Source organism: Tasmannia lanceolata, unplaced genomic scaffold (genome assembly GCF_043159265.1).
Source record: "Tasmannia lanceolata isolate RefF3 unplaced genomic scaffold, GAP_Taslan_0.1 ptg000002l, whole genome shotgun sequence".
In the NCBI taxonomy this organism is placed as follows: domain Eukaryota; kingdom Viridiplantae; phylum Streptophyta; class Magnoliopsida; order Canellales; family Winteraceae; genus Tasmannia; species Tasmannia lanceolata.
In genome coordinates this window covers 22,085,938-22,107,726 of record NW_027518679.1, presented here as the reverse complement: position 1 = coordinate 22,107,726, position 21,789 = coordinate 22,085,938, and the positions used below count along the sequence as shown (strand labels likewise).

Sequence of the window (21,789 nt, the reverse complement as noted above, 5' to 3'; positions counted from 1 at the left end):
TACAAGAAATAATATGGTAACAATTATAAATAAACATTTGACTCAGTGGCTAAAATGACTACTGTTCGGACATTGATTGCTATTGCCACTACACGTCAATGACCTTTGTATCAAATGGACGCCAACAATGCTTTCTTAAGTGGAGACCTTCATGAGACCGAATATATGACACCACCTCCTGGGATATATGTCCCCAAGTCCCCATCACTCGTTTCTAAACTAAAGAGATCCTTTTATGGTCTTAAACAAGCACTGTGAGCATGGTTTTAAAATTTCCGCAAAGAGGTGATTACACATGGTTTTGAGCAGAATTCTAAGGATTATTCTTTGTTCACATGTCGTAGTAAATCGGTAATTACCACACTTCTCATTTATGTTGATGGTATCATTATATTTGGTGATGTTCAAGACTTACACGCCTGAAGTTCTTTCTTCGGTCCTCATTTTCATTGAGGGACTTGGGAGCTCACATACATTTTGGGCCTAGATGTGTCACAATTCGAACGAGGCACTCTAATCAGTCAAATCAAAGAATCTAATTCGTCTTGCAAATCTTACCGATAGCAAGGTGGTTGACAGCCCATTGGATCTTTTCTTTTCTTTTTCTGTTTTTTGAATGATAACAACCCATTGGATCTTAATGTTAAGTATCATGAAACTGATGGTGTGCTTCTTGAAGACCCAACAACATAACGACAATTTGTGGAAAGTTCAGTTTACCAAACAATGAACAAACCAAATATTACATGACTTGTTCAGATAGTAAGTAAATTCGTTTTTGCTCCTTTTACGCTTCATCTTACAGTTTTTCACCAAAGCAAAAGATATTTATAGAGAACTAAAGACCAGTGTCTATTCTTTCTGTCATCATCCTCACTAAATTTAATAGTCTATGCTATATGTTGACTTGGTTGGATGTCAGGAGACACGTCGTTTCATAGCTGGCTGCTGTATGTTCTTAGGTGATTCTCTAATCTCGTGGAAATGAAAGGAATAGGATGTTGTTTCAAAATCATTGGATAAAACAGAATATCGATCATCCAGTGAGGTGGTCTGGCTTAGTGCTCCACTCTCGGACTTCGCCATCACCCTTCCTTAATCAAATTGTTTATGTATCCATAGAGGCCCCTAATTTTCTCAGTGTAAGTTTTTGTATTATAAAAAAAAAAATTGATTTTTGTGATATCAAAAGAGGGCCCTCATTTCCTTTCTGTGTGGTTTTCAATTTTCATCCACCAAGTTTACATACATACCCTAAATACACTACAATGCAAAAAAAAATTAAAAGAAAAAAATCCAAAAGAGAAAAGAAAGTGAAAGAGAAAGAGATAAAAAAAAATTAAAAAAACACAGGAAATGTGTCTATGCATACCCTTATAAGAATGGGGAAATTCTTCCTAGCGAACCGACCAGCCCAACGATTAAGGATACCTTCAATATCATCCCAGTGATTGACTTTAAGAACCCTATTAACCACTTCTGAAATTTTCCAATCTCTCTGATATCGATCACCTTCAACCCTTAAACGATAACGCTTAGGAATATCATCTTTACCGAGCCCACTCACTTGGACCCCAACACAATGCTTTCCCTTATCATAATCTACAAAACCCACTTTTGTAGTCTTAGTCTCTTCCTTGCAGGAAATTAGGGTGATCTTGTAGCGATTAGGGTTCTTTGTTCTAGAAGGGAAAGGGTGGGGAAAAGAAAGAAAGGTGTGGTGTTTTTGGTTGTCGAGGTCGGAGACTGGCCGGGTTACAGATATCATCATAGCCTTAGGCGTTTGCTAATGCTATTCGGTGCTCCGTTATAGACTTATAGATAGACAGGGTAAAGAAAATGTGGATAAAACATTTAATATAACTACAATAACCGGAGAAAATACAAAGGACTTGAGCTTGAGTTTATTTTGATATTTGCACAAACTCAGGTGTCTTATCTTCTTCTTCTTTATTTTGATATTTGCACAAACCCAAGGTGTCTCATCTTCTTTAATTCGCTTGTGGGAGCTATTTGTCAAATGCAATAAGACAGGTCTTTAAATACTAAAAGGCAAGATGGATAATGAAGATGTGATTTTATAGGGGGTGTAAGCCCTTATAGTCCCTTATTTTTCAAAAAGTACTGTATGGACCGCACTATAGGATGATCCAAACCGTCCATGTGATGGGCCACAGTGTAAATAGATTGTGCCAAATAAATAATTCCTATAGGATGCTCCCAACCCTCTGATCTATAGAACTACTGCATATTATGAAAACCTCTATAGATTGCAGGGCTATGATAATCCTATGGAAATGATTTTTGGGGCACAACCTATTTTCGTTGTGTTCCATCACGTGGACGGTGTGTATCATCCTATGATGTGATCTGTACTTTTTAAAAAATACGTGACTATAAGGGCTTACACCATATAAAATTTCTGAAGATATCAAAGTATGGTTGTGCCCCAAAGACGGGAAATTGGATCATATTTTCATAGTACAGGGATAGTGATGTCAAAGCTATCATGTCTTCTGCCCTCATGATGCTTGGAAAGAAAAGCTAGCCAGTTTGGAAACCCAGTACGGATGGAACATAACATTCACCCTCCGTAATGCCTGGAACAAAATTAGAACTCAAAGCCAAAAAATCAACTGGCATTCCAGAGTTTGGTTCCTGGGACACAAACCAAAGCATAGCTTCATCACTTGGCAGGCAAAGAAACAAACTCAGCACGGATTGATTACTATTCGTAGGATCTTCCAGAGAAACCAATAGCCTTCTATGCAAAGGTGAAAGAGAAAGTGTCAACCATTTGTTCTTCACATGCAGTTACTCATCATGGCTCTGGAAATCTCTCCTATGGAGATTTAATTGCGGAAGGAAACTAAAAAAGAAACTGCAGGATGAGGAAAATTGGCTAATAACAACCTTCAAAGGGCATGGACAATCTGCTATAGCAATCAGAATTGCATTTGGGGCAACCATCTACCACTTATGGCTAGAGAGAAATGCTAGACTCCATGGTCATCCACCAAATCACAAACAAAACATTCTCAAAACCATTTTAGTTGTGTTAGCCCAAGGTTTCCCATGGATTCAACTAATCACCTTTAACTTGTTGTTTTGATGCTAACAAACCCAAATTGATTAGTCATTATGGACTACTATGTTGCTTTGTAGTATTGTGCCTTAGACAGAAAATTCAAATATCAAACCAAAGTTAGCACATCTAGCACAATACAACTCAACACGTAGCTTGCAGATCAACATGCACAATGAACCAAACACGTACATACATTGAAGACATCATCCTTGGAATGTTCAAGTCAAGAGCTCAAGTCAAAGATCCCACAAGCATGCCTTGCGAAGCTTGGAGATGAACCAGCATTGGTGGCCTTCTCATGCACCATTGAAGATGCTCAAAGAATGGAGAAAGTCACAAGACCCAAAGCAAGTTGAAAAGTTCACTCACAAGTTGAAGATGTCCACGAAAGTGCTATGGAGCCAAGATAACAAGAAGACTCAAGCTTCTACATTTTATAGATTGTATTGGATGAAGGAAGGTTATCCCTTTCTTGCAAGATCGCTATGCACAGCGGAATAAAAAAACATACAACTTTAACATTTTCTTTTCGATCTTGCAATTGCCCAAGATCCTATAGTTTAGATTAGTTAATTATATTCATCAAACATAAAGAAATACCTCTTTGAAGAAGAAATCAAGGAACCACGCTGCTTGATATACTCCTCGAACGGTTGCGATCGTTCTGAATGTTGCGAACCTCACAAGTTGAACCGATGGATTCTTTTTCTTTACTAGGACTATTGTGGATGTGAATAACACTTTGTAAGCCCAAGGGTTCCCATGATTTAATCATTCACCTTACATTCTTATTTTGATGCTAGCAAACAAAATTGATTAGCTTTTATGAACTAATGTGTTGCTTTGAGGTGTTGTGTTTTATACAGGAATTTCATGTCATAATCGTCATTACACAACTCTTCACAACACATGGCTTGCGGATCAAGAGACGAAGGAACAAAGAGCTTGCACCTACATTGGAGTCATCACCATTTGGATATGATCAAGTCAAGGAGCTCAACATGAAGATCCCACAAGTTTCCCAACAAGTGTCAAGAAGGAGCTTGGAGTTGAACATGTCATGGTGACTCCTCATGTACCTCGACATGCATTGAAGATTGGAGGACAAGTCACAAGAGCCAAGATAAAGTTCAAGATGTTCAGTCAAGCAAAAGAAGTCAAAGAAAGTGCTAAGAGCAAAGACATTCCAAGAAGACTCAAGGTTCTTATTTTTAGAATGTATTTGGAGTCCTCTTGATTTTATGTTTAAATGCACCTTCAAAAGGTTTTCAAAATGGTTTTCATACCTAAGTTTTTATATCTTTGAAAACCATACACACACTCAAATATGTGTTTGAAAACCTACGACTTAAGCCCAAGACCAAAGCCCAAAGCCCTTAGAATTTAAAGTTAAAAATGGAATTTTATTCAGGGCCGGTCGACCGGGCTATGCCAGGCGACCGCAGGATGCTACCTGGAAGTCCAGGGCATCTCGAAATTTATCAGGCCGGTCGACCGGGGTAAACCGGGCGACCGCGGATATATTTTCTGAAAATCAAGAAAATATCCAGGTTGGGCTTGGAGGTCGACCGCACTTACCGCGATCGTGTTTTTTAGCCGAAAATTAATTTCAAACAGGTAGCCCTCGCCGGCGACCGCCCTAGGGCCGGTCGACCGCGTCGGTATGAAATTTGAAATTCAAACTAAGAGCCCGATAAGGGTGGGCGACCGCCGTGCCTAGGTCGACCGCCGTGACAAGGAAATAGATCCGTTGGGGCTTTCGCAGGTTGACTGTTTCAACCCTGTAATTTATAGTTTTACCCCCAAATGGTCATATTTCTTTGTGGGCTATATATACACTATCAAAACCTTTCTAAACAACTTTTTTACAAGATTAAATCTTATCTTCTTGAACCTAAACTTTTATATGAAAGGTTAAAACCTCTTTGAACTTGTATTTGTACATTCTATCAAGAGGTACTCCATAGGCTTTACATTTTATCTTCCTTAGAATGTTTGTGAGCTTTCAAAGTTGTAATCAGCCTATCTAAAAGGCAAAGAGAATTTTTATTTTATTCCTTCATTTGTTTGTGAGGGTCTCCGATTCGGCCCATTAAGAAAGGTAAATCATTGTAAGAGGGAGGCGCCCTCACAAGGCTTTGTGTGAAAAGGGTGTGATCCATTTGAAGGAGAAGTTGGTGTACGACTTTGAGATTCGCCCGTTGAAGAATCTCATTGGTTTAGTGGAGATCCCAAGGAGAAAAACTTGGAAGAGTGGAGTAGGTCAAGTTGTGACCAAACCACTATAAAATTTGTGCCTTGTGGATGCTTTCTATTCTCCTTCTCTTTGCACTTTGGTGGTTGGTAATCTCTACCCTTTACTTGTGTTGATGTTTAATTGGACAAGGGTTGAGTATATAAGCATAAAAAAATCATATTTAATCCATATCCTACATTATATTTAATAACTAATAAAAGGTTAGACTTGTTAAGGCTTAATGGGCAAATTGATTTTAATAATCCACTTAATTAAGCTCCAAATTTTTAATTAGCCAATTCACCCCCCTAAATTGTCACCTTGTATTTCACTCTTATTCACCTCTTTAAGGTCTAATCTAATCAGTATCTTTATTGTAGAGAACATAGAAATTGATTAGAAGCCTTTCTCTTTGAAACTATTTTAATTGGAAGAGAGATAGAGAGAGATATGAAAAATGATTTTCAAAGGGGGAAGCAAGGGAGAATGAATTTTGGAGTATTCCTTCTTCAAAATTTCATTTATCCCTCTCTCATTTATAGAAAGTAGAGTTTTGGTTTGATAAATCCTTATTTCTCTCTCCCAATTCATATCCAGTTGAGAAACCAACTTGAATTGAGACTGCTCGAGCCATTGGTGTTAGAGGTTTAGGTTAAGCAAGAGGTTGCTTAAAGCATTACACTCAAGGTATCTAGTTTGGAAGACCAAGTTTGTTGCCTCCAGCCCCTATATATAGAGATATATTAGGGTTAATGACTGGTACATGAACTCTAGCCCATGTAGGCCCACTACACCGATCCATTATCTTATTGAGCTTATATTAGAACATACATGGGTTAACACCGTATCTATTTAAGGGCCTTTCAAATGAATGCTTTGGATCATCCAAACAATGTGGTCCCACACTGTTTTTGAGCTCAGGCACAGATAAGCTTATCTAAGCTAGAGCTTAGAAACACTTTTCCCTAAAAATTAATGGGAGAACAGGAATGGACATCTCTTTTATGATGCATTTTCACTCTAGTGATGCTTTGAACTCTATCCTTGGAAAGACTGGCTTCAACTCGACTCTGTGGGTTCTTATGAATATTAAACAGCTCCCACAAGCCTAAGCAAGGCTAATGATGAAGGAAGAAGATATTAGGGTAATAAATTGTGCGTTAAGTCTCAACAGTTACATGTTTTAAGGGTGGTAAAGTCACATTTGAAGATTATTGATTACATATATTTACATATACCTCTTACAAATGGATTGACTTACTGGTTTAATGGATTTGATTTACGAGAATCTCTTTGCTAAATGTAACCAACCAACACACTTTTATATGTAGGGACTTTCTTACATAGGCGTGCAACTTGGGTTGGGCCTCAACTCAGATCGAAGATGTTCAACCCGATTTCAGCTTGGACTGTGTTGGCATTTCCTCCGATTGGGTTGGGTTAGGGTTAGAAAAAGCCAACCGGATTGAATTTCGGGCTGAGTTAGAGCTGAGGTGTTGGGCAACCCGACTAGAACTGAACCTGACATATTAAATGCCTTATATACTTAGGGAAAAATTTCACCACAAACATGTTTTAATACATGGCGCTCATGTTTCTTGTGTTTTATATTTAAAGAGTTGTAAAAGGGTTTTTATGGTCCCCAAAAAGCACTTAGTGACAGTTAAATGCTAAAAGACAAGATACTTGAGTGTCATGCATCAAAACATAGTTGTGCTGAAATTATTTCCCTATATTTATTGTCTATCTTTATTTTTTTCAGTTCCCCAACCGAACTACTAAATGCTTATTAGTTCACCTATACTAATAAACGTGAATTTTCATTAACTACGTAACCCAAAACCATATACAATGGAAAACCAATTAATGCCATTCCCACGTTATTTAAACCTCCTAAATATATTTCCTACAACTGATAAATAACTATTACAAATTTATATGTTTGCCTGTAAATATATGGGATTTGCTAGGGACAATTGCAGAAGGCATTTCGCGGAACGGCTGTTGCATGAGAGTGTAGCCACATAGGCTCAAATTTTGTCTATTTCATTTAATTCATCTGAGATGGCTGCACTCTCATGCAACAATTGTTCGCAAAATGCCTTCTGCAATTGTCCCTAGCAAATCCCATAAAATATTATTCCAAAAAGAATATATACATTTTGTGCAGGAATCACATTTTTATGAACTAAAAATAAAGATAGAGCTAGGGGTGCAACTTGTAGAATTCAAGAACTTAAAAAACAAGAGATGCAAAGGGAGAGAAGAAAATATCAAAAGTACAGAAGATGACACAAAGAACTTTTATTGAATGTAGAGAACACAAAGAGATAGTGGAGAGGGTTTTTTTTTTCAACTTTTCTTCTCTTTCTACATTAATCAAAATAAACTCAACTGCCTTTTAAATAGAAAGTTGTTGTTCGTACAACACCTACAAAAAAACACACACGTTTCTAGCTCTTCTAATCCTAATTAAACTCTACCACAACTAGCCTTGATAAACTTAGTTTCCTATTAAATGGCTCATGACTCTTAGGAGATAAAAACAACTAAAACAAGAAAAACACTAAATAGAAAAGGACTCTCAGGACCATTCTCTGGAAGAGCTTTAGGTGGGCTTGGCTGGGCCGCACAAGTCACCACTGTTTGAATTAGATATTCCAACACGCCCCCTTAATTCAAACTATGTGGAGTGTTTGTACTCCCATCATATGATGAAATTTTTTGAACTTCTCTTCCGACAAAGCTTTGGTGAAAATATCTGCCACTTGATCTTCAGTATTGCAATGCTTTAAATCAACTTCTCCTTTGGCTGTGACTTCTCGAATGAAATGATGACGAATCTCAATGTGCTTCGTTCTCCCTTGATGAACTGGATTCTTTGTTAAGGTAATTGTGGATTTGTTGTCACAAAACATCCACGTAAGCCCGTTTTGTTCCTCTTTCAAATCACAAAAAATCCTTCGTAGCCAAATTGCTTGAGAAGCTGTAGTTGTAGCAGTGATATACTCGGCTTCCGTGCTTGAGAGTGCTGTAGTAAGTTGCTTCTTGGATGCTGTAGACACCTCATTTTGACTGTGCCCTAAACCCTCCAAATTTATGCAAAACCCCATCAAATGAATGAATTAGGGTCCCAAACTTCACCCTAAGCTAGGTTAGGGTCCCAACTAGGTCCCTGCAAAATTTTATCGAAATCCGAGTGCGTTTGCCTAGCGAACAAGCCGAGAGAGGATCGTGGTATAAACCAGAAAGGGGGGTGTGTTTATCCTGAGAGGGACGCGATTTTATCCTAGAACGGTGCGATTTAAATCCGAATGGGACACGACCCGTGGTGCGCCTATCAAAAATTTCTGTCAAAACCGCGCAGCTTATCAAATTGGAGTGCGGATATCAATCGTCAGAAATTCCTATAAATACCAACTTAAGCTATCATTTGTAGAGATCTGGGGTTTGTGCTAATTTTTTTAGAGAGAGAAAGAGAGGGAATTAGTGAGAGAAAACAGATCTAAACCCAAACCTTAAGCCGTTCGTCTTCTCCGGTAGATTCCGGCCTTCTCCGATCATTCTCCAGCCATTTTTTCTGATCCTTCTTCTCTAGCCGACCTCACCGGATTCCGGCCAAGTTTTGATCGGAGCAATCCTATTGTCCGGATAGCTCTGAGAAATCGTAGATCTGACATCATCTTCAAATTTTCTATAGATTTATGTGGTAGAACCTTTTATCTGTACACTTCAAGCATGTATCTGTACACCGGAGCTCCAGCCTAGCCTCGATCGATCTCTTTCATACATAAGGAGCGAGGATTTAAAGAGGAATTCACTTTAAGATAGGTATTTATTTTTCATATTTTGATTGGGATTATGATCTTGTTAATGTTTAGCTAATTGAATGTTTACTTGTGATTTTTTTTTTTATGTTTGATAAATTATGCTTAAGTGATAGTCTGGGGAATGATTTGTAAAAAAAAAAACTTTCTTCAATTTCATACTTGTTTCCTTCAATAGTTTTATAAGGTTATTGTTTTCTTTGAGCGAGTTCTGTAGACTTATGCTATAAGGATTCCATCTTGATAATCTACAGAGTAAGTTGTGTACATAGTAAATCTATTCATTAATTTTGGATTTGAATTTTAGTAGAAGATTCTATGTAGTTCAGAGAGTAATCACTAGACATATGTTAGAAAGAGCTGGAATATCATTTTTTATGGAGGTGTTTTGTCTAAAATGAATTTTTGCTATAGGAAAGTGATAGGTTCTGTGCTGTAATGATAGGTTCTATGTTGTATGTATGTGAATGATAACTTTGAATCTTTGAAGTGTAGTGGAATGTTAATATTGTCCCTGTTTTGGAATTTAGTTTTGACGCCTGATTTAGTGTAATGTGTTAAAAAAAAAATCATTTGATATCTCAATCAACCTGGAATCTTTGATTGTAGAGCTGTGAATGTAATAAGGTCTGAGTGTAGTAATATAAGAATATGAGATTTTAATTCAATTCCCCAACCTGTTTTCTCTATTCAAGATATTGGTGTGCAAATGTATAAGCTTTGAGTGTTTATTTCTTGAGAAAAATCTGGTCTCAAGTTTGGTTTATATCTCAGAATTCCACATTTATTCATGCATATATTCTGAATCAGCCCCTGTTTTGTATGGCTCAAATACATGATTCAATTCCTGTTTTGTATGGCTCAAGAACATGATTTAGTCCCGGTTTGTTTTGCACATTTTAGCCCATGGATATACTCCCAGTTTTGGCATATTTCAATCCATGAGTTAGCTCATGTTTCAACCCTTATTTTGATACAGTTCAGCCCCAGAATTGGCCCCTGTTTTGCATAAGTTCTGTCCATTTGTTCTTTGTTAATGAGTGAGTGTGCCCTGTACTAATTCAAATTTGTTGTGACTCTAGTTTGCCTTTAGTCTTGAAATTTGAACCTAGACAACTCACTTATGATGGTAATATTGTGATTGAACTTCTATTCATTTACCATTTCAGTTATAAAGAAAAGGGTTGAATTTGTTTCATTATGAGAACATGGCTTTGCAAATGTTCATAGCCTGTCCTATTGTTTGCATCAAATCTTGCGCTCATTTTACATGTATTCCAAATGGGAGTATTCTATTGAAGCCATACTTTATAAGTTAATTGTATCATATATAAAGAAGCATTTCACTTCCTTAGCCACACATTTTTAGTCTTTGTAATATTCAAGCATTTCACTTCCTTAGCCACACATTTTTAGTCTTTGTAATATTCACTACCTGAATGCATTTTTCATCTTGTGTCTTTCATATTGTGAATCCAAATATTCCTACATGCATAGCAAAACTTGCTTTGTAGAGTCATCATTGGAAGAGAACAACATAAAGTGCTGCCAATGATTGAATTTACTATGGAATTCTTTTACCAACATCATGATGAGTTTATTTTGGATCTGAAAATGATATTAGATTGAATGGGTTATGTGCTTAGCTTGGTATTGTGGTTGGTTATGGTCTGCACCAATTTTAGCTTTAACATGTTTTGAATTGATCTCTATTATTGATGTTAGCTCGTAGCCCAAAAGATAAGGTTAATTTGATTTTTTTTTCCAAGACAGATACATACTCTTGCTTGATCTCTTCCTCAATTGAAAGGTATCTGATGCATAATTGGATTTCAAGTAGGTTTATTTTCTTTTGGTTTTGGCTTTGGTTACAAATGGATTTAGTAATGAGTGTTGTTGTAAATTGGTTTCGGTTTTCATGTCCAGTAACTTTAAGTTAGTTGAATAATATGCTATGGTTACAGATCAATTTTAATAGACCCAACTGACAATAATTGAGTGAGTACATGAAAATTGGTATGGAGTTTTTTTTTCAAATGTATTAATAGTTGTGGACTTTTGGAAATATTCATAGCTGCCCTTACCATGGTAAGCCCTCACTAACCAGTCTAGTGCCTAACCAGTGCCTAACCAGTGGCTAACCAATGCCTAACTAATCTGATGCCTAACCAGTCCAGTGCTCACTAACCAGTGCCTAGCCAGTGCCTAGCCAGTGCCTAACCAATGCCTAACTAATCTGATGCCTAACCAGTCCAGTGCCCACAACCAGTCCAGTGCCTATCCAGTGCCTAACCAATCCAGTGCTTAACCAGACCAGTGCCCATAACCAGCCCAACCAGTCTTGTGCCCAACCAGTCCATAACAGACCTTCTCTTGTTGTTGAAACCTGATGATGTCCATAGTAGCCCCTTTTGTTGTTGTTAGATCATAGAAATGTCCATATCAACCTTTCCTTTCTAGCTTCTGTGGCACTATTTGTTCTCTTGCTTGTTGGGTATTTTCTATTCCATTGGACTATATCATTTATTTTCTCTTTTCTTAGTCATCTATGCAAGGAAAATTTAACTTGCATCCAGTTAACATAATCTTAAATTAGTCATCTACATACATGTTTGGGTTGTTACAGGTCATTGATGAGATTAGCTATAGTGTTTTCTTTTTACCTTATTTCAATGCATGTCATAAAAAGGTTTAGTATTTAGCTTATAAATATTGGTTCATTGTCTGATACAACTTGATTCATTTGTTTGAATAAAATCCTAGCTTGTGTGATGGAATAGAATTATAAGAGATGAGATGAGTTAAAACTGATATTATATATAATGGTAAGGATAGGATGCTATTGCTTTGGCTTTATGACAATATAATAATAAGAATCCTTCATTCTGCTTAATTTAGAATAAAATATCATATAGTTAGTTTCATTCAATTGTGTTTTTATCAAGTCATTGCCTTTGTCCTGGTTATTGCTTCTATATTCTAATATCCTCAGAAGAAGTTTTATTGATAAAAATTGAAGTGAAATTCTTATTGGTTATAGAGTGATAGTTGTCAGTTATTCTCCTTCACATGACATTTTGAGAAGATATAAATCTTGCCATGATTTGTATAGTCGTATTGAATATACATATTTTACATAAACTAAAACCAATGTTCAGATGAGTACTTCCTTTATGATAGGCTGCATCTTACAGTTAAATCAATATGAGATGTCTTTGATTATATGAGTACAGAAGTTTAATTCCCTTTATTTTTTTTATTGCTAAGGAAACATTATACTGGTAATTTCATAGATTCTTAAATAATATCCTTTTGGAACTAACATTTATACTGATATGTGTTGATTGCCACAGCCTATTGTTTTATTGATTGATATATGAAAACTTTTTGTGTGAGTTATAGAATAGGATGACTAGTAGCAAATAAAGAAATGCAGTTATGTTTATGAGATTATCATGTTCTTCTTTTGCTAAGACAGGTTAGTTAATCTAAAAAGGAGAGGCAATTAATGGATGGATTGATATGAGTGTTCTATGATTTTAAATGATTACACCTTGTCTATCATTGCACGAGCGATAAAGGCGCTAGCCCAAGCCCATCCATAGAGGACTCTCTTAGTCCAAGTAGCTGTCCCCTCTTTTATTTAGAAGACTCGCCCAGGATTTTTAGATGTGTATACCTTCAGAAATTAAGCCTTTTCATTATAAGGGCAATGATAAGGACACTTGGAGCCCACCTCTCTTTTAGGAGACTTGCCTAGTCTCATTAGCACATTTCCTTGTCTCTCCCTTCTCTAGAAGACATGCTTTGTCTTAGAGTCACTAGTCTATGAGTTTGTCTTTAGCTAGAGAGTCAGTCATTCTTTCAGGAGTCTGTCCTATCATCATAAGGGTTAGGATTCTGTCCAACATCTCATCAAATCATGTGATTCTGTCAAATCCTTGCAAGGCATAGGATGCTGTCCAACCCTTGCAGAGTCGTTATTCTGTTCTTGTTCCCCGCAAAGTATAGGATTCTGTCCAACCTTTGCAGGATATTAGAAGTCTGTCTTACCCTTATGATGATAGAATTCTGTCATCTTGTGTCAAAAACATAAAAAACATCTGAAAAATAAAAAATCTCAAAAATCTTGAGTCATTAGGAGTAGTTAGGAAGTTATGTATTCCGAACTACGTTGGCTTGATCCTCTTCCACGAGGTACGTAGTGCAGCTTGGGATCCACATCCCAAGTCCAGCCAAACCTTTAAAAATAAACATTTCAAACCTTCCAAAAATACAAAACTTCTTCAAAACCTTTTCAAAAAGATCTTCCCCTAGAATTAGGAGTCTGTCCTAGATATTTGGGGTATTTTAGAGTTAGGAGGCTGTCCTGTTTATGTTGATATGGTGTGTCTTGTCGTGTGAGTGTCCCTAGAGTTAGGAGGCCTCGAGTCATGGTCGATTAGACATTTAGTTGAACCGATGGCTAGACTATGAAGCATTTAGTCAGCCCATGGTTTTTCTTAGGATGCACAGCCTAGTTACACATAGGATGTAGGGCCCACCTGCATTAGCTTAAGGCTAATCAACTTGCATTAGTTAGGGCATATAGAGAGTCCTAAAAAATTACAATTCACTTGAACTTAAGCAATCGTACAAAAAGCTTTAAAAATTAGCTGAGTCTAGTTGATCGAGTATAGGATAGCGGTTCTAGATGGTTAGGCATCATAGTTTAGAATAGGTCATCGAACTACGTTGATTCTGATTCTTCCCGAGGCCGGGATACGTAGAGCAGCCAGGATGGATGGCTATCTTGGTCCGAGTCAAGTATTGCATTAGAGTTTTAGGGTTTGTTGTGTCGAGTCGAGTGTAGAATCAAGTCGTGATGTGTGTTTTGTTGTGTTTTCTTACTTTCATGTACAGACCCTATACCTTTAGCTGTAGCATGCATGTGTTTGCACACCAGAATTTAGACACCAATTAGGTATGACACTCATAACCTAGTTATTCTTAGGTGACACTTATTTCATTTCTTTTGTGTGTGCTTATTATTCATTTCCAAGACATGCATGATTAGATAGACGTCTTCTCGGAGATATATCTTCCCATTCCACATGACTTTCGCCCAAAACTCTTCAAAATCAATAAATAAATGGCATAACAGACCAGATGCTTGCACTTGGGCGGATGAGGTGCTCTTCGGACCTTCCAAATTCGTAACCAGGCACAAACCTCCTTTTACATCTCTGGTTATCCATTGCAACTGAGCATAGTATGGGATCCAGGGCCCACTTCCTTGGATGACGACTCTTCTTTGCTTAAGGTACGTCTCGAATCCGGGCTAGTCCCCGAATCGAGAGGTATCTCACCTTTCATCCCACTCATGCTGTGAGAGGCACTTCTTTCGAGAGTTCCTTGGTAGAGCTCTCCATTCACGTGGATGATTCCAGAGAGACTTTCTGGGGGCTCGTCTCCCGCCTCTCTCGGATCGGGGTTCACAGATGCCCATGCTATGACACCCGATGCAAGGCTAAAGCAATAGCCCATTGTGCTTTTCCGATCATCAATGAAACCTGCCCAATCACCATCAGAAAAATAAATCAATTTGTAGTTAGTGGCTTTTGAATACACAATACCAAAATTGATTGTGCCTTGGATGTATCTCATAATTCTCTTTGCTGCTCCAAAATGTGCTTGCTTGGACTATGTATAAACCTGGAAATAATGCTAACAGCAAATATAATATCCGGCCTTGTATGAGTTAGATAAATCAAACCACCAATAATGCTTCTAAAATTCTTCTCATCTGCTTTTTCAACCCCATCCTGCAAAGTAAGTTTCTCATTAGTATTCATAGGTATTTTTGCAGGTGCACAATTTGTCATACCAAACCATTTCAATAAATCTAAAGCATACTTTTTCTGACATACAAAAATCCCATTAGATCCTTGAATGACTTCAATTCCAAGGAAATAGTGCAAAAGAACCAAATTTGACATTTCAAAAATTTTCAACATGCTATCTTTAAATTCCTTAACCATGTCAAGAGAACTCTTGGTGTATATCATGTCATCCACATATAAACAAACAACTAGGATATCATCACCATGAATTTTAACATAAAGAGTTGGTTCACTAGCACTCTTCTAAAATGAGCTTTGAAGGAAATACCTGTCAATTTTACTATACCATGCTCTTGGCGCTTGTTTAAGCCCATAAAATGCCTTCTTCAATTTGTACACTTCATGCTCCATGCCTTTGATTTCAAAGTCTTGAGGTTGATCCACATACACTTCTTCCTCAAGCTCTCCATTAAGAAAATGTGATTTCACATCAAGTCGAAAAACTTGCCAATTCTTTTGAGCTGTTAAAGCCAAAACAATTCTAAGAGTATCCATTCTAGCTACAGGTGCAAATGTTTCAAAGAAATCAATACCTGGTTTGTGTCTTTGGAGAGAACCATCGGCATTGAACTTTGACTTGTAGATCCACTTAAGTCCAATTGCTTCTTTGTTTAGAGGCAAATCTACTAATGTCCAAGTATTATTCTTTGTAATCGCATCAATCTCTTCCTTCATTGCATCACACCATCCCTTCTTTTTCACTACATCAACAAAACTAGAAGGCTCCATTGCAAAACAGGTAAACTCACATGAATCAAATATATTAGCAAGACTTCTCATTCTCATGGGAGTGGAATCATCAGATGAACTTGGTGACTCATTAGGATTTGGTAAACAAATCTCAAGGGAAGGTGCCTCACATGATGTCTTTTCATTTAGAACATAGTGGGCTTCTACATCATTTTTTCAACTCTAAGCTTCTTTTTCATTAAAAATAACATCACGACTTACGATCAATTTTTTGAAAATAGGATCATAAAGTCGATACCCTTTTGTCTCCACACTATAGCCAATAAAAATACAATTTCTACTTTTATCATCTAACTTTTGTCTTTTTTCAGATGGAACAAAAGCATAGTTTATAGAACCAAAATTTTTAAAATGACTCACATTGGGTTTTCTTCCACTCCAAGCTTCAAATGGAGTTTTTCCTTGAACTGCTTTTGTAGGAGCTCGATTGCATAGGTATACCATCGTGGCTACTGCTTCGGCCCAATAATCATTAGGCAACTATTTGTCTTTTAGCATGCTCCTTGCCACCTCAACAAAGGTTCTATTTTTCCGCTCTGCGACTCCATTCTGCTGTGGGGTATAGCTCGCTGTCAACTGTCTTTTGATTCCACTTTCACTGTAGAAATCCTAAAATTCTTTGAAAATAAACTCACCACCACAGTCAGTATGAATAGTAATAATAGAATGACCACTTTGGTTTTCAACAAGTGCCTTGAACTGTTTGAAGATGGAGAAAGCCTCATCTTTTTGTTTCAGAAAATAAACTCATGTCATCCTTGTGTAATCATCAACAAATAGAATTAAGTATCTATTTCCATTCAAGGATAAAGTTTGTATAGGGCCACAAATATCGGCATGTACAAGCATCAAAGGCTTATATGCCCTGCAAGACTTACCACTTGGAAATTGTTCATGGTGATGTTTTCCCAAAACACAAGCTTCACACACTTTTCCACCATATTTCAAAGAAAGAATACTAACAGTCATATTCAATTTTTGCAGTAAAGACAATCCACCAAAATTCAAATGCCCATATCTTCTATGCCATAACATAGAGTCATCATTAGATGCACTAAAAGCATTGAATACTAGTTTTGAAAACACTAGTGAAAACATCTTATTTTCTGTCATCTTAATAGAAAACACTAGCTTCATACTTTTCTTGTCATAGACTTTACATTCTCCCTCATCAAAGATAGCACGGTACCCCTTTTTTTATCAATTGGCCCAAACTTCGCAAATTTTGAGCCAACCCAAGAACATACATAACATCATGAATTTGTTTCTTGCCAACCATTGTAGAAACCACTATGGGACCAATTCCATTGGCATTAACATGATTGTTATCACCCATCCTTACTTGTGGTTTGACAGTTTCATTTATTTCGAGAAAATAATCCTTGTTCCCGGTCATGTGGTTACTACAACCACTATATATCTAAATACAATATTTTATTATTCAATTCAATATTGGCAGTAAGATATGATAAAAATACGTTATCGTCTTTTTCAACTTTTTCATCACTTTTCTCTTCATGATAGTTTGAGTGCTCCCTAGCCTTTTGATGACAATTTTTTTCTTCAATATGGCCATACTTTTTACAATAAAATATTGTGGTAAATTTCTATTTTGATTTCCACTATCCTTATACCAACAATCTTTATCAGCATGATTTGATCTTTTGCAAAAATGAACAAAATAATGAAGTAGATTCATAGTTACCTCCACTTTGATTTCTTTGATAGCCACTGAATTGGCCTCTACCTCTACCTCTGCTGCGGAATCCATCATGTCCACGGCCTCTTCCTCATCAGAAACCTTTATTTGAATCATCTGATTTTTTCTTCAAATCCACTTTTGATTGAAACGCTGGCTTTAGTGGATTTTCTGCAGTCCTATTCAATCTCTGATCACGTGCGAGCAAAGAACCCATTAATTAATTCATAGAATATTTTAAATCTTTAGACTCTTCTATGGTAGTAACTACATGATCAAATTTATTGGGAAGATTCCTTAATACTTTTTCAACAATTTTTTATCATCTAATTTTCCCCCATAAGTTCTAATTTGATTTACAATAGAACTCACTCTAGAGAAAAAAATTTGAATTGATTCAGAATTTTTCATAATCAAATTCTCAAAATCAAGACAAAGGGTTTGTAACTTAACATAAATTACCTTCGTAGTACGTTGGTATTCCTCTTGAAGCAAATCTCATGCTTTTTTTGATGTAGTTGCAGTCATGATCCTTAAAAATATTGGTTCATCCATGGCTTGTTGGATGAGAAAAAGAGCCCTTGCATATTTCTTTTTACTCTCCTTAAATTCGTTCTTTTGTGCCGTGGTCAATCTTTTCAGTTTTGCAAAATTTTCATAAACATTCTCCAACACTTCGTATAGTTCATAAGACATAAATAATGTCTTCATCTTAATAGACAAAAATTGAAAATTTTCCCCTTTAAATAAAGGAACACTTTGCTGAAATTTTGAAGAATTGGTGTTACCTGCCATGTTGCAAACTTACCAAGTCCTTGCCAGTGTTTTCTTGAATTCGCCCGGGCTTTTCTGCTCTCTAGTTGATTGAGAAATCCCAAGACCTACTGCTCTGATACTACTTTGTAGAATTCAAGAACTTCAAAAACAAGATATGCAAAGGGAGAGAAGAAAATATCAAAAGTATAGAAGAGGACACAGAGAACTTTTATTGAATATAGAGAACACAAAGAGATAGTGGAGAGGTTTTCTTTTTATTTTTTTCAACTTTTCTTCTCTTTCTACATTAATCAAAATAAACTCAACTTCCTTTTAAATAGAAAGTTGCTGTTCGTGCATCACCTACAAAAAAAAACACACGTTTCTAGCTCTTTTAATCCTAATTAAACTCTACCACAACTAGCCTTGATAAACTTAGCTACCTATTAAATAGCTCATGACTCTTAAGAGATAAAAACAACTAAAACAAGATAAACACCAAATAGAAAAGGACTCTCAAGTAGACCCGGCAAACGAGTAACCCGCGTGGGTACCGGTACGACTCGTGCGAGTACGATACCCGCGGGTACGGGTACAAAATATCCGCGATTCTATGGGTAGGTTTTTCATGTACCCATACCCAACCCGTGCACCCTCGATTCTACGGGTAGGTTTTTCATGTTCCCATACCCAACCCGTGGGTAACCCGCCGAATTTAAATTTATATTTTCCACGGATTTTTTTTCCAACAAAAGCTTCCACGGAGTTCCGTGAATTTTTTTTTTTCAACAGAAGCTTTCACGGAACTCTGTGGGTACCTACAGAGTTCCATGAAATATTTTTTTCCAGCAGAACCTTTAAAAAATTGCTATTTTGATGGCATATAAAAGGTATTTTAAAAAACAAAGAAATTTGCTATTTTATGTGTTTTGAGTGTTTCAATGTTTTGTAAGTTGTTAGGTATTTTTTAACACTTATAGGTAAACCCACGGGCACCCGGGCCCGGCCCGGTGATCACGGGTACGGGTCGATTTTTTTGACGGGCATACATTTTGGTACCTGTACCAGCGGATTTCACTACGGGCCGGGTGTACCCGCGGGTACGAGTGTCATTTTGTTAGGTCTACTCCCAAGACCGTTCTCTGGAAGAGCTTTAAGTGCGCTTGGCTGGGCCCCACAAGTCACCACCGTTTGAATTAGATATTCCAACACAACTCAGGTCAGGTTCAACCCGTAAACAAAAAGTCAGGTTGGGTTTGGTATGTTTCGGGTTCGGGTTGAGTTTTACTAACCTGGGTTGATGACGGGTTCGGGTTCAGGTTGAGGGCTAGGGCAACCCCACATGAGTGAAACCCGAAAATTTTTAAAGCTTAAAATTCCAGTCGGGTCTGGTTGGGTTCTGGCTGAAAAAAATGATTCCTTGGTTTGGGTTGGGTTGAACATCATCCGGTTGGAACTTGGGTCAGGTCAATTTCGGGTTGAGTAAATGGTTCTTCGGTTGGGTTCAGCATCAACATCATCAACCTGACCCGAGTTGCACCCCCGGATAGAGCCTAAAATGTTAGATATACAGGCATTTAATGGCTATAGAAAAATTAATATACATACAGAAGGTACTTCTTTATTATTTCTCTCGTGTACTACACATACAACTAGAAAGCTCCTTAAATAAATTTCTGCAGTCACGCAAAGCACCCTCTGCAAAACCGTCCTCACAATCAAGCCTTACATGATTAAAATAGCTAAATTCCACTTCCTATGAAATAGGCAAGTGACTCTCACGTCCAAGAGAGTTATTATTACACTTCATAGAGATAAAGATGAGCCCAAATCTTTTCACAGGTTTGAATTACGTGATCAATTAAGGCCCTCTTCAAAGAGAGAAGCAAACTCTAGCATTGCATGTTGGAGTGCAGCAAGGCCAATCTCAAACCCACCTTCCTCATCTCTACTTTCTAAAAGTGACATTGTACCCGTTTTTTCTAGCGACAACATCTCAACCTTTTTGGGCCCACCCCATCCGAAATCCGTATCGTACACACCAAACCTCGGCGATAATCCTACGGACAGGATGCCTAACCCCAACAAAGACAATCTTGGCATCCAAAGCTCGGCGCCTTCCAAAACTCCCTTCTCCAATTCACGAATCGCTTTCCTGATCAATTCGGACCCCACCACCAATCCATCTTCCCCACATAGATCCTTCACTTTCGCACCTGTTAAACATCCACGAATACAGTTCCCGAAATACTCCTCTGGCAGTGGTGGATCCAAGCGAGCCCTACAATCCACCGTAAAACAAAAATGCAGTCTTACGTTTTCATCCAACTTATAAGCTTTGGCGAGGCAAACCCACACATATGCACATGTTAGTACGAATGACGAGTAATATAACGATTTCTGACTCGGTTTGACTCGGGCCAAGACCCTCTGCCTTAGCTTCTCGACGTTAGCTCGAGCCAGCACGAATGTGGCTCGAGTATATTGAATCTTACTCCCTTTCAACTGCTCCCAAGACAGATAGCCATTTACTTTTTCCATCTCGGTGAAGAAATTTTTCTTCATCTGCTCGAGACTTGAAGCCACGGTCCTATCGATGATTGGGACTGACTTAACAAGAGAGAGGTCTCCTCCGGCCCTACAAATGGACGCCCAAGATTTCACGAAATGGACCAAGGATCTTCCATCCGTTGCTGCGTGGTGTAACGATATTCCAATACAGATGCCCGAGTTGGGAAATAGGGTGGCTTGCAAGGCTAGTAGGGGCGTTTTTTGAGTGTCGGGTGAGGGTAGAGGAGGGACGAGAGGATGGAATTCTGTTACATCCCTAGGATGGTTTGCAATGAGTCGGTAGAAATCGTATTCTGACTCGGCGATGGTAAATGGGACCGAGTCACCGTTGATGTAACTGATCACGTGGTCACCTGTTTCCGGAGAGCGAATCAAGTTTCCGGCAAGAGGGTAGAAGAGTTGGAGGGAGAGGGATAGGGAGTGTTTAAGGCTGGGTAGGAGGGTGTGATGGAAGTAGGTTATGGGGTGGGGGTGGTGGTAAAAGAAGAGGATTTCGACGGGGAATCCATGTAAATATACTACATCGAAGAAAGTGAGAGGTATAGAGGTGTCCGAGACTGAGCCAGGTGGAGGAGAGACTCGAGTCTGCTCCATCACTTGCACCTTGTGGGGTGTAGCCATGGAGAGAGAGAGAGAGAGAGAGAGAGAGAGATTTATACGATTGCCCATTTCTATTGGTCATTTCTAACGGTTACTAATTTAATTGTACTTCCTTATGTGTATGTAAGAGTCAAAAGCGAGTGAAAACGGGGCATTTATAATTAAAGAAAATTTTTTGTAAACGGATGATGGAATTCATTAGGGATGGGGTAAGGTTAGTTTTAGGGAAGAAACGTTTGTGGAGTTGAAAATTAGAATTATTAATGGTTAGAGAAAGAGAGGAAATATATTTAATACAAGCATTTTTTCCCCATGCGTTTGGCTAGAGATGATGGTACCTACGCCTCAAAACATGAAGTGTGAAATGGTGGGCAATACCT

General features: G+C 37.7%; 1 protein-coding gene and 1 pseudogene across 1 annotated transcript in view; both read right to left on the bottom strand.

Annotated features, from left to right (window-relative positions):
* EMB2654 (Tetratricopeptide repeat (TPR)-like superfamily protein) overlaps window positions 1–1,823 on the bottom strand; it is a 59,704-nt gene extending 57,881 nt beyond the window's left edge. Inside the window, exon 1 of the mRNA XM_077392966.1 lies at window positions 1,373–1,823. Within this exon, the coding sequence (XP_077249081.1) occupies window positions 1,373–1,771 (399 nt within the window). The 5' untranslated portion in view covers window positions 1,772–1,823. The remainder of the gene's footprint in view (window positions 1–1,372) is intronic.
* An 18,028-nt stretch (window positions 1,824–19,851) lies between these two features.
* LOC143882893 (malonyl-coenzyme A:anthocyanin 3-O-glucoside-6''-O-malonyltransferase pseudogene) lies at window positions 19,852–21,430 on the bottom strand (annotated as a pseudogene).
* Window positions 21,431–21,789: the final 359 nt, after the last annotated feature.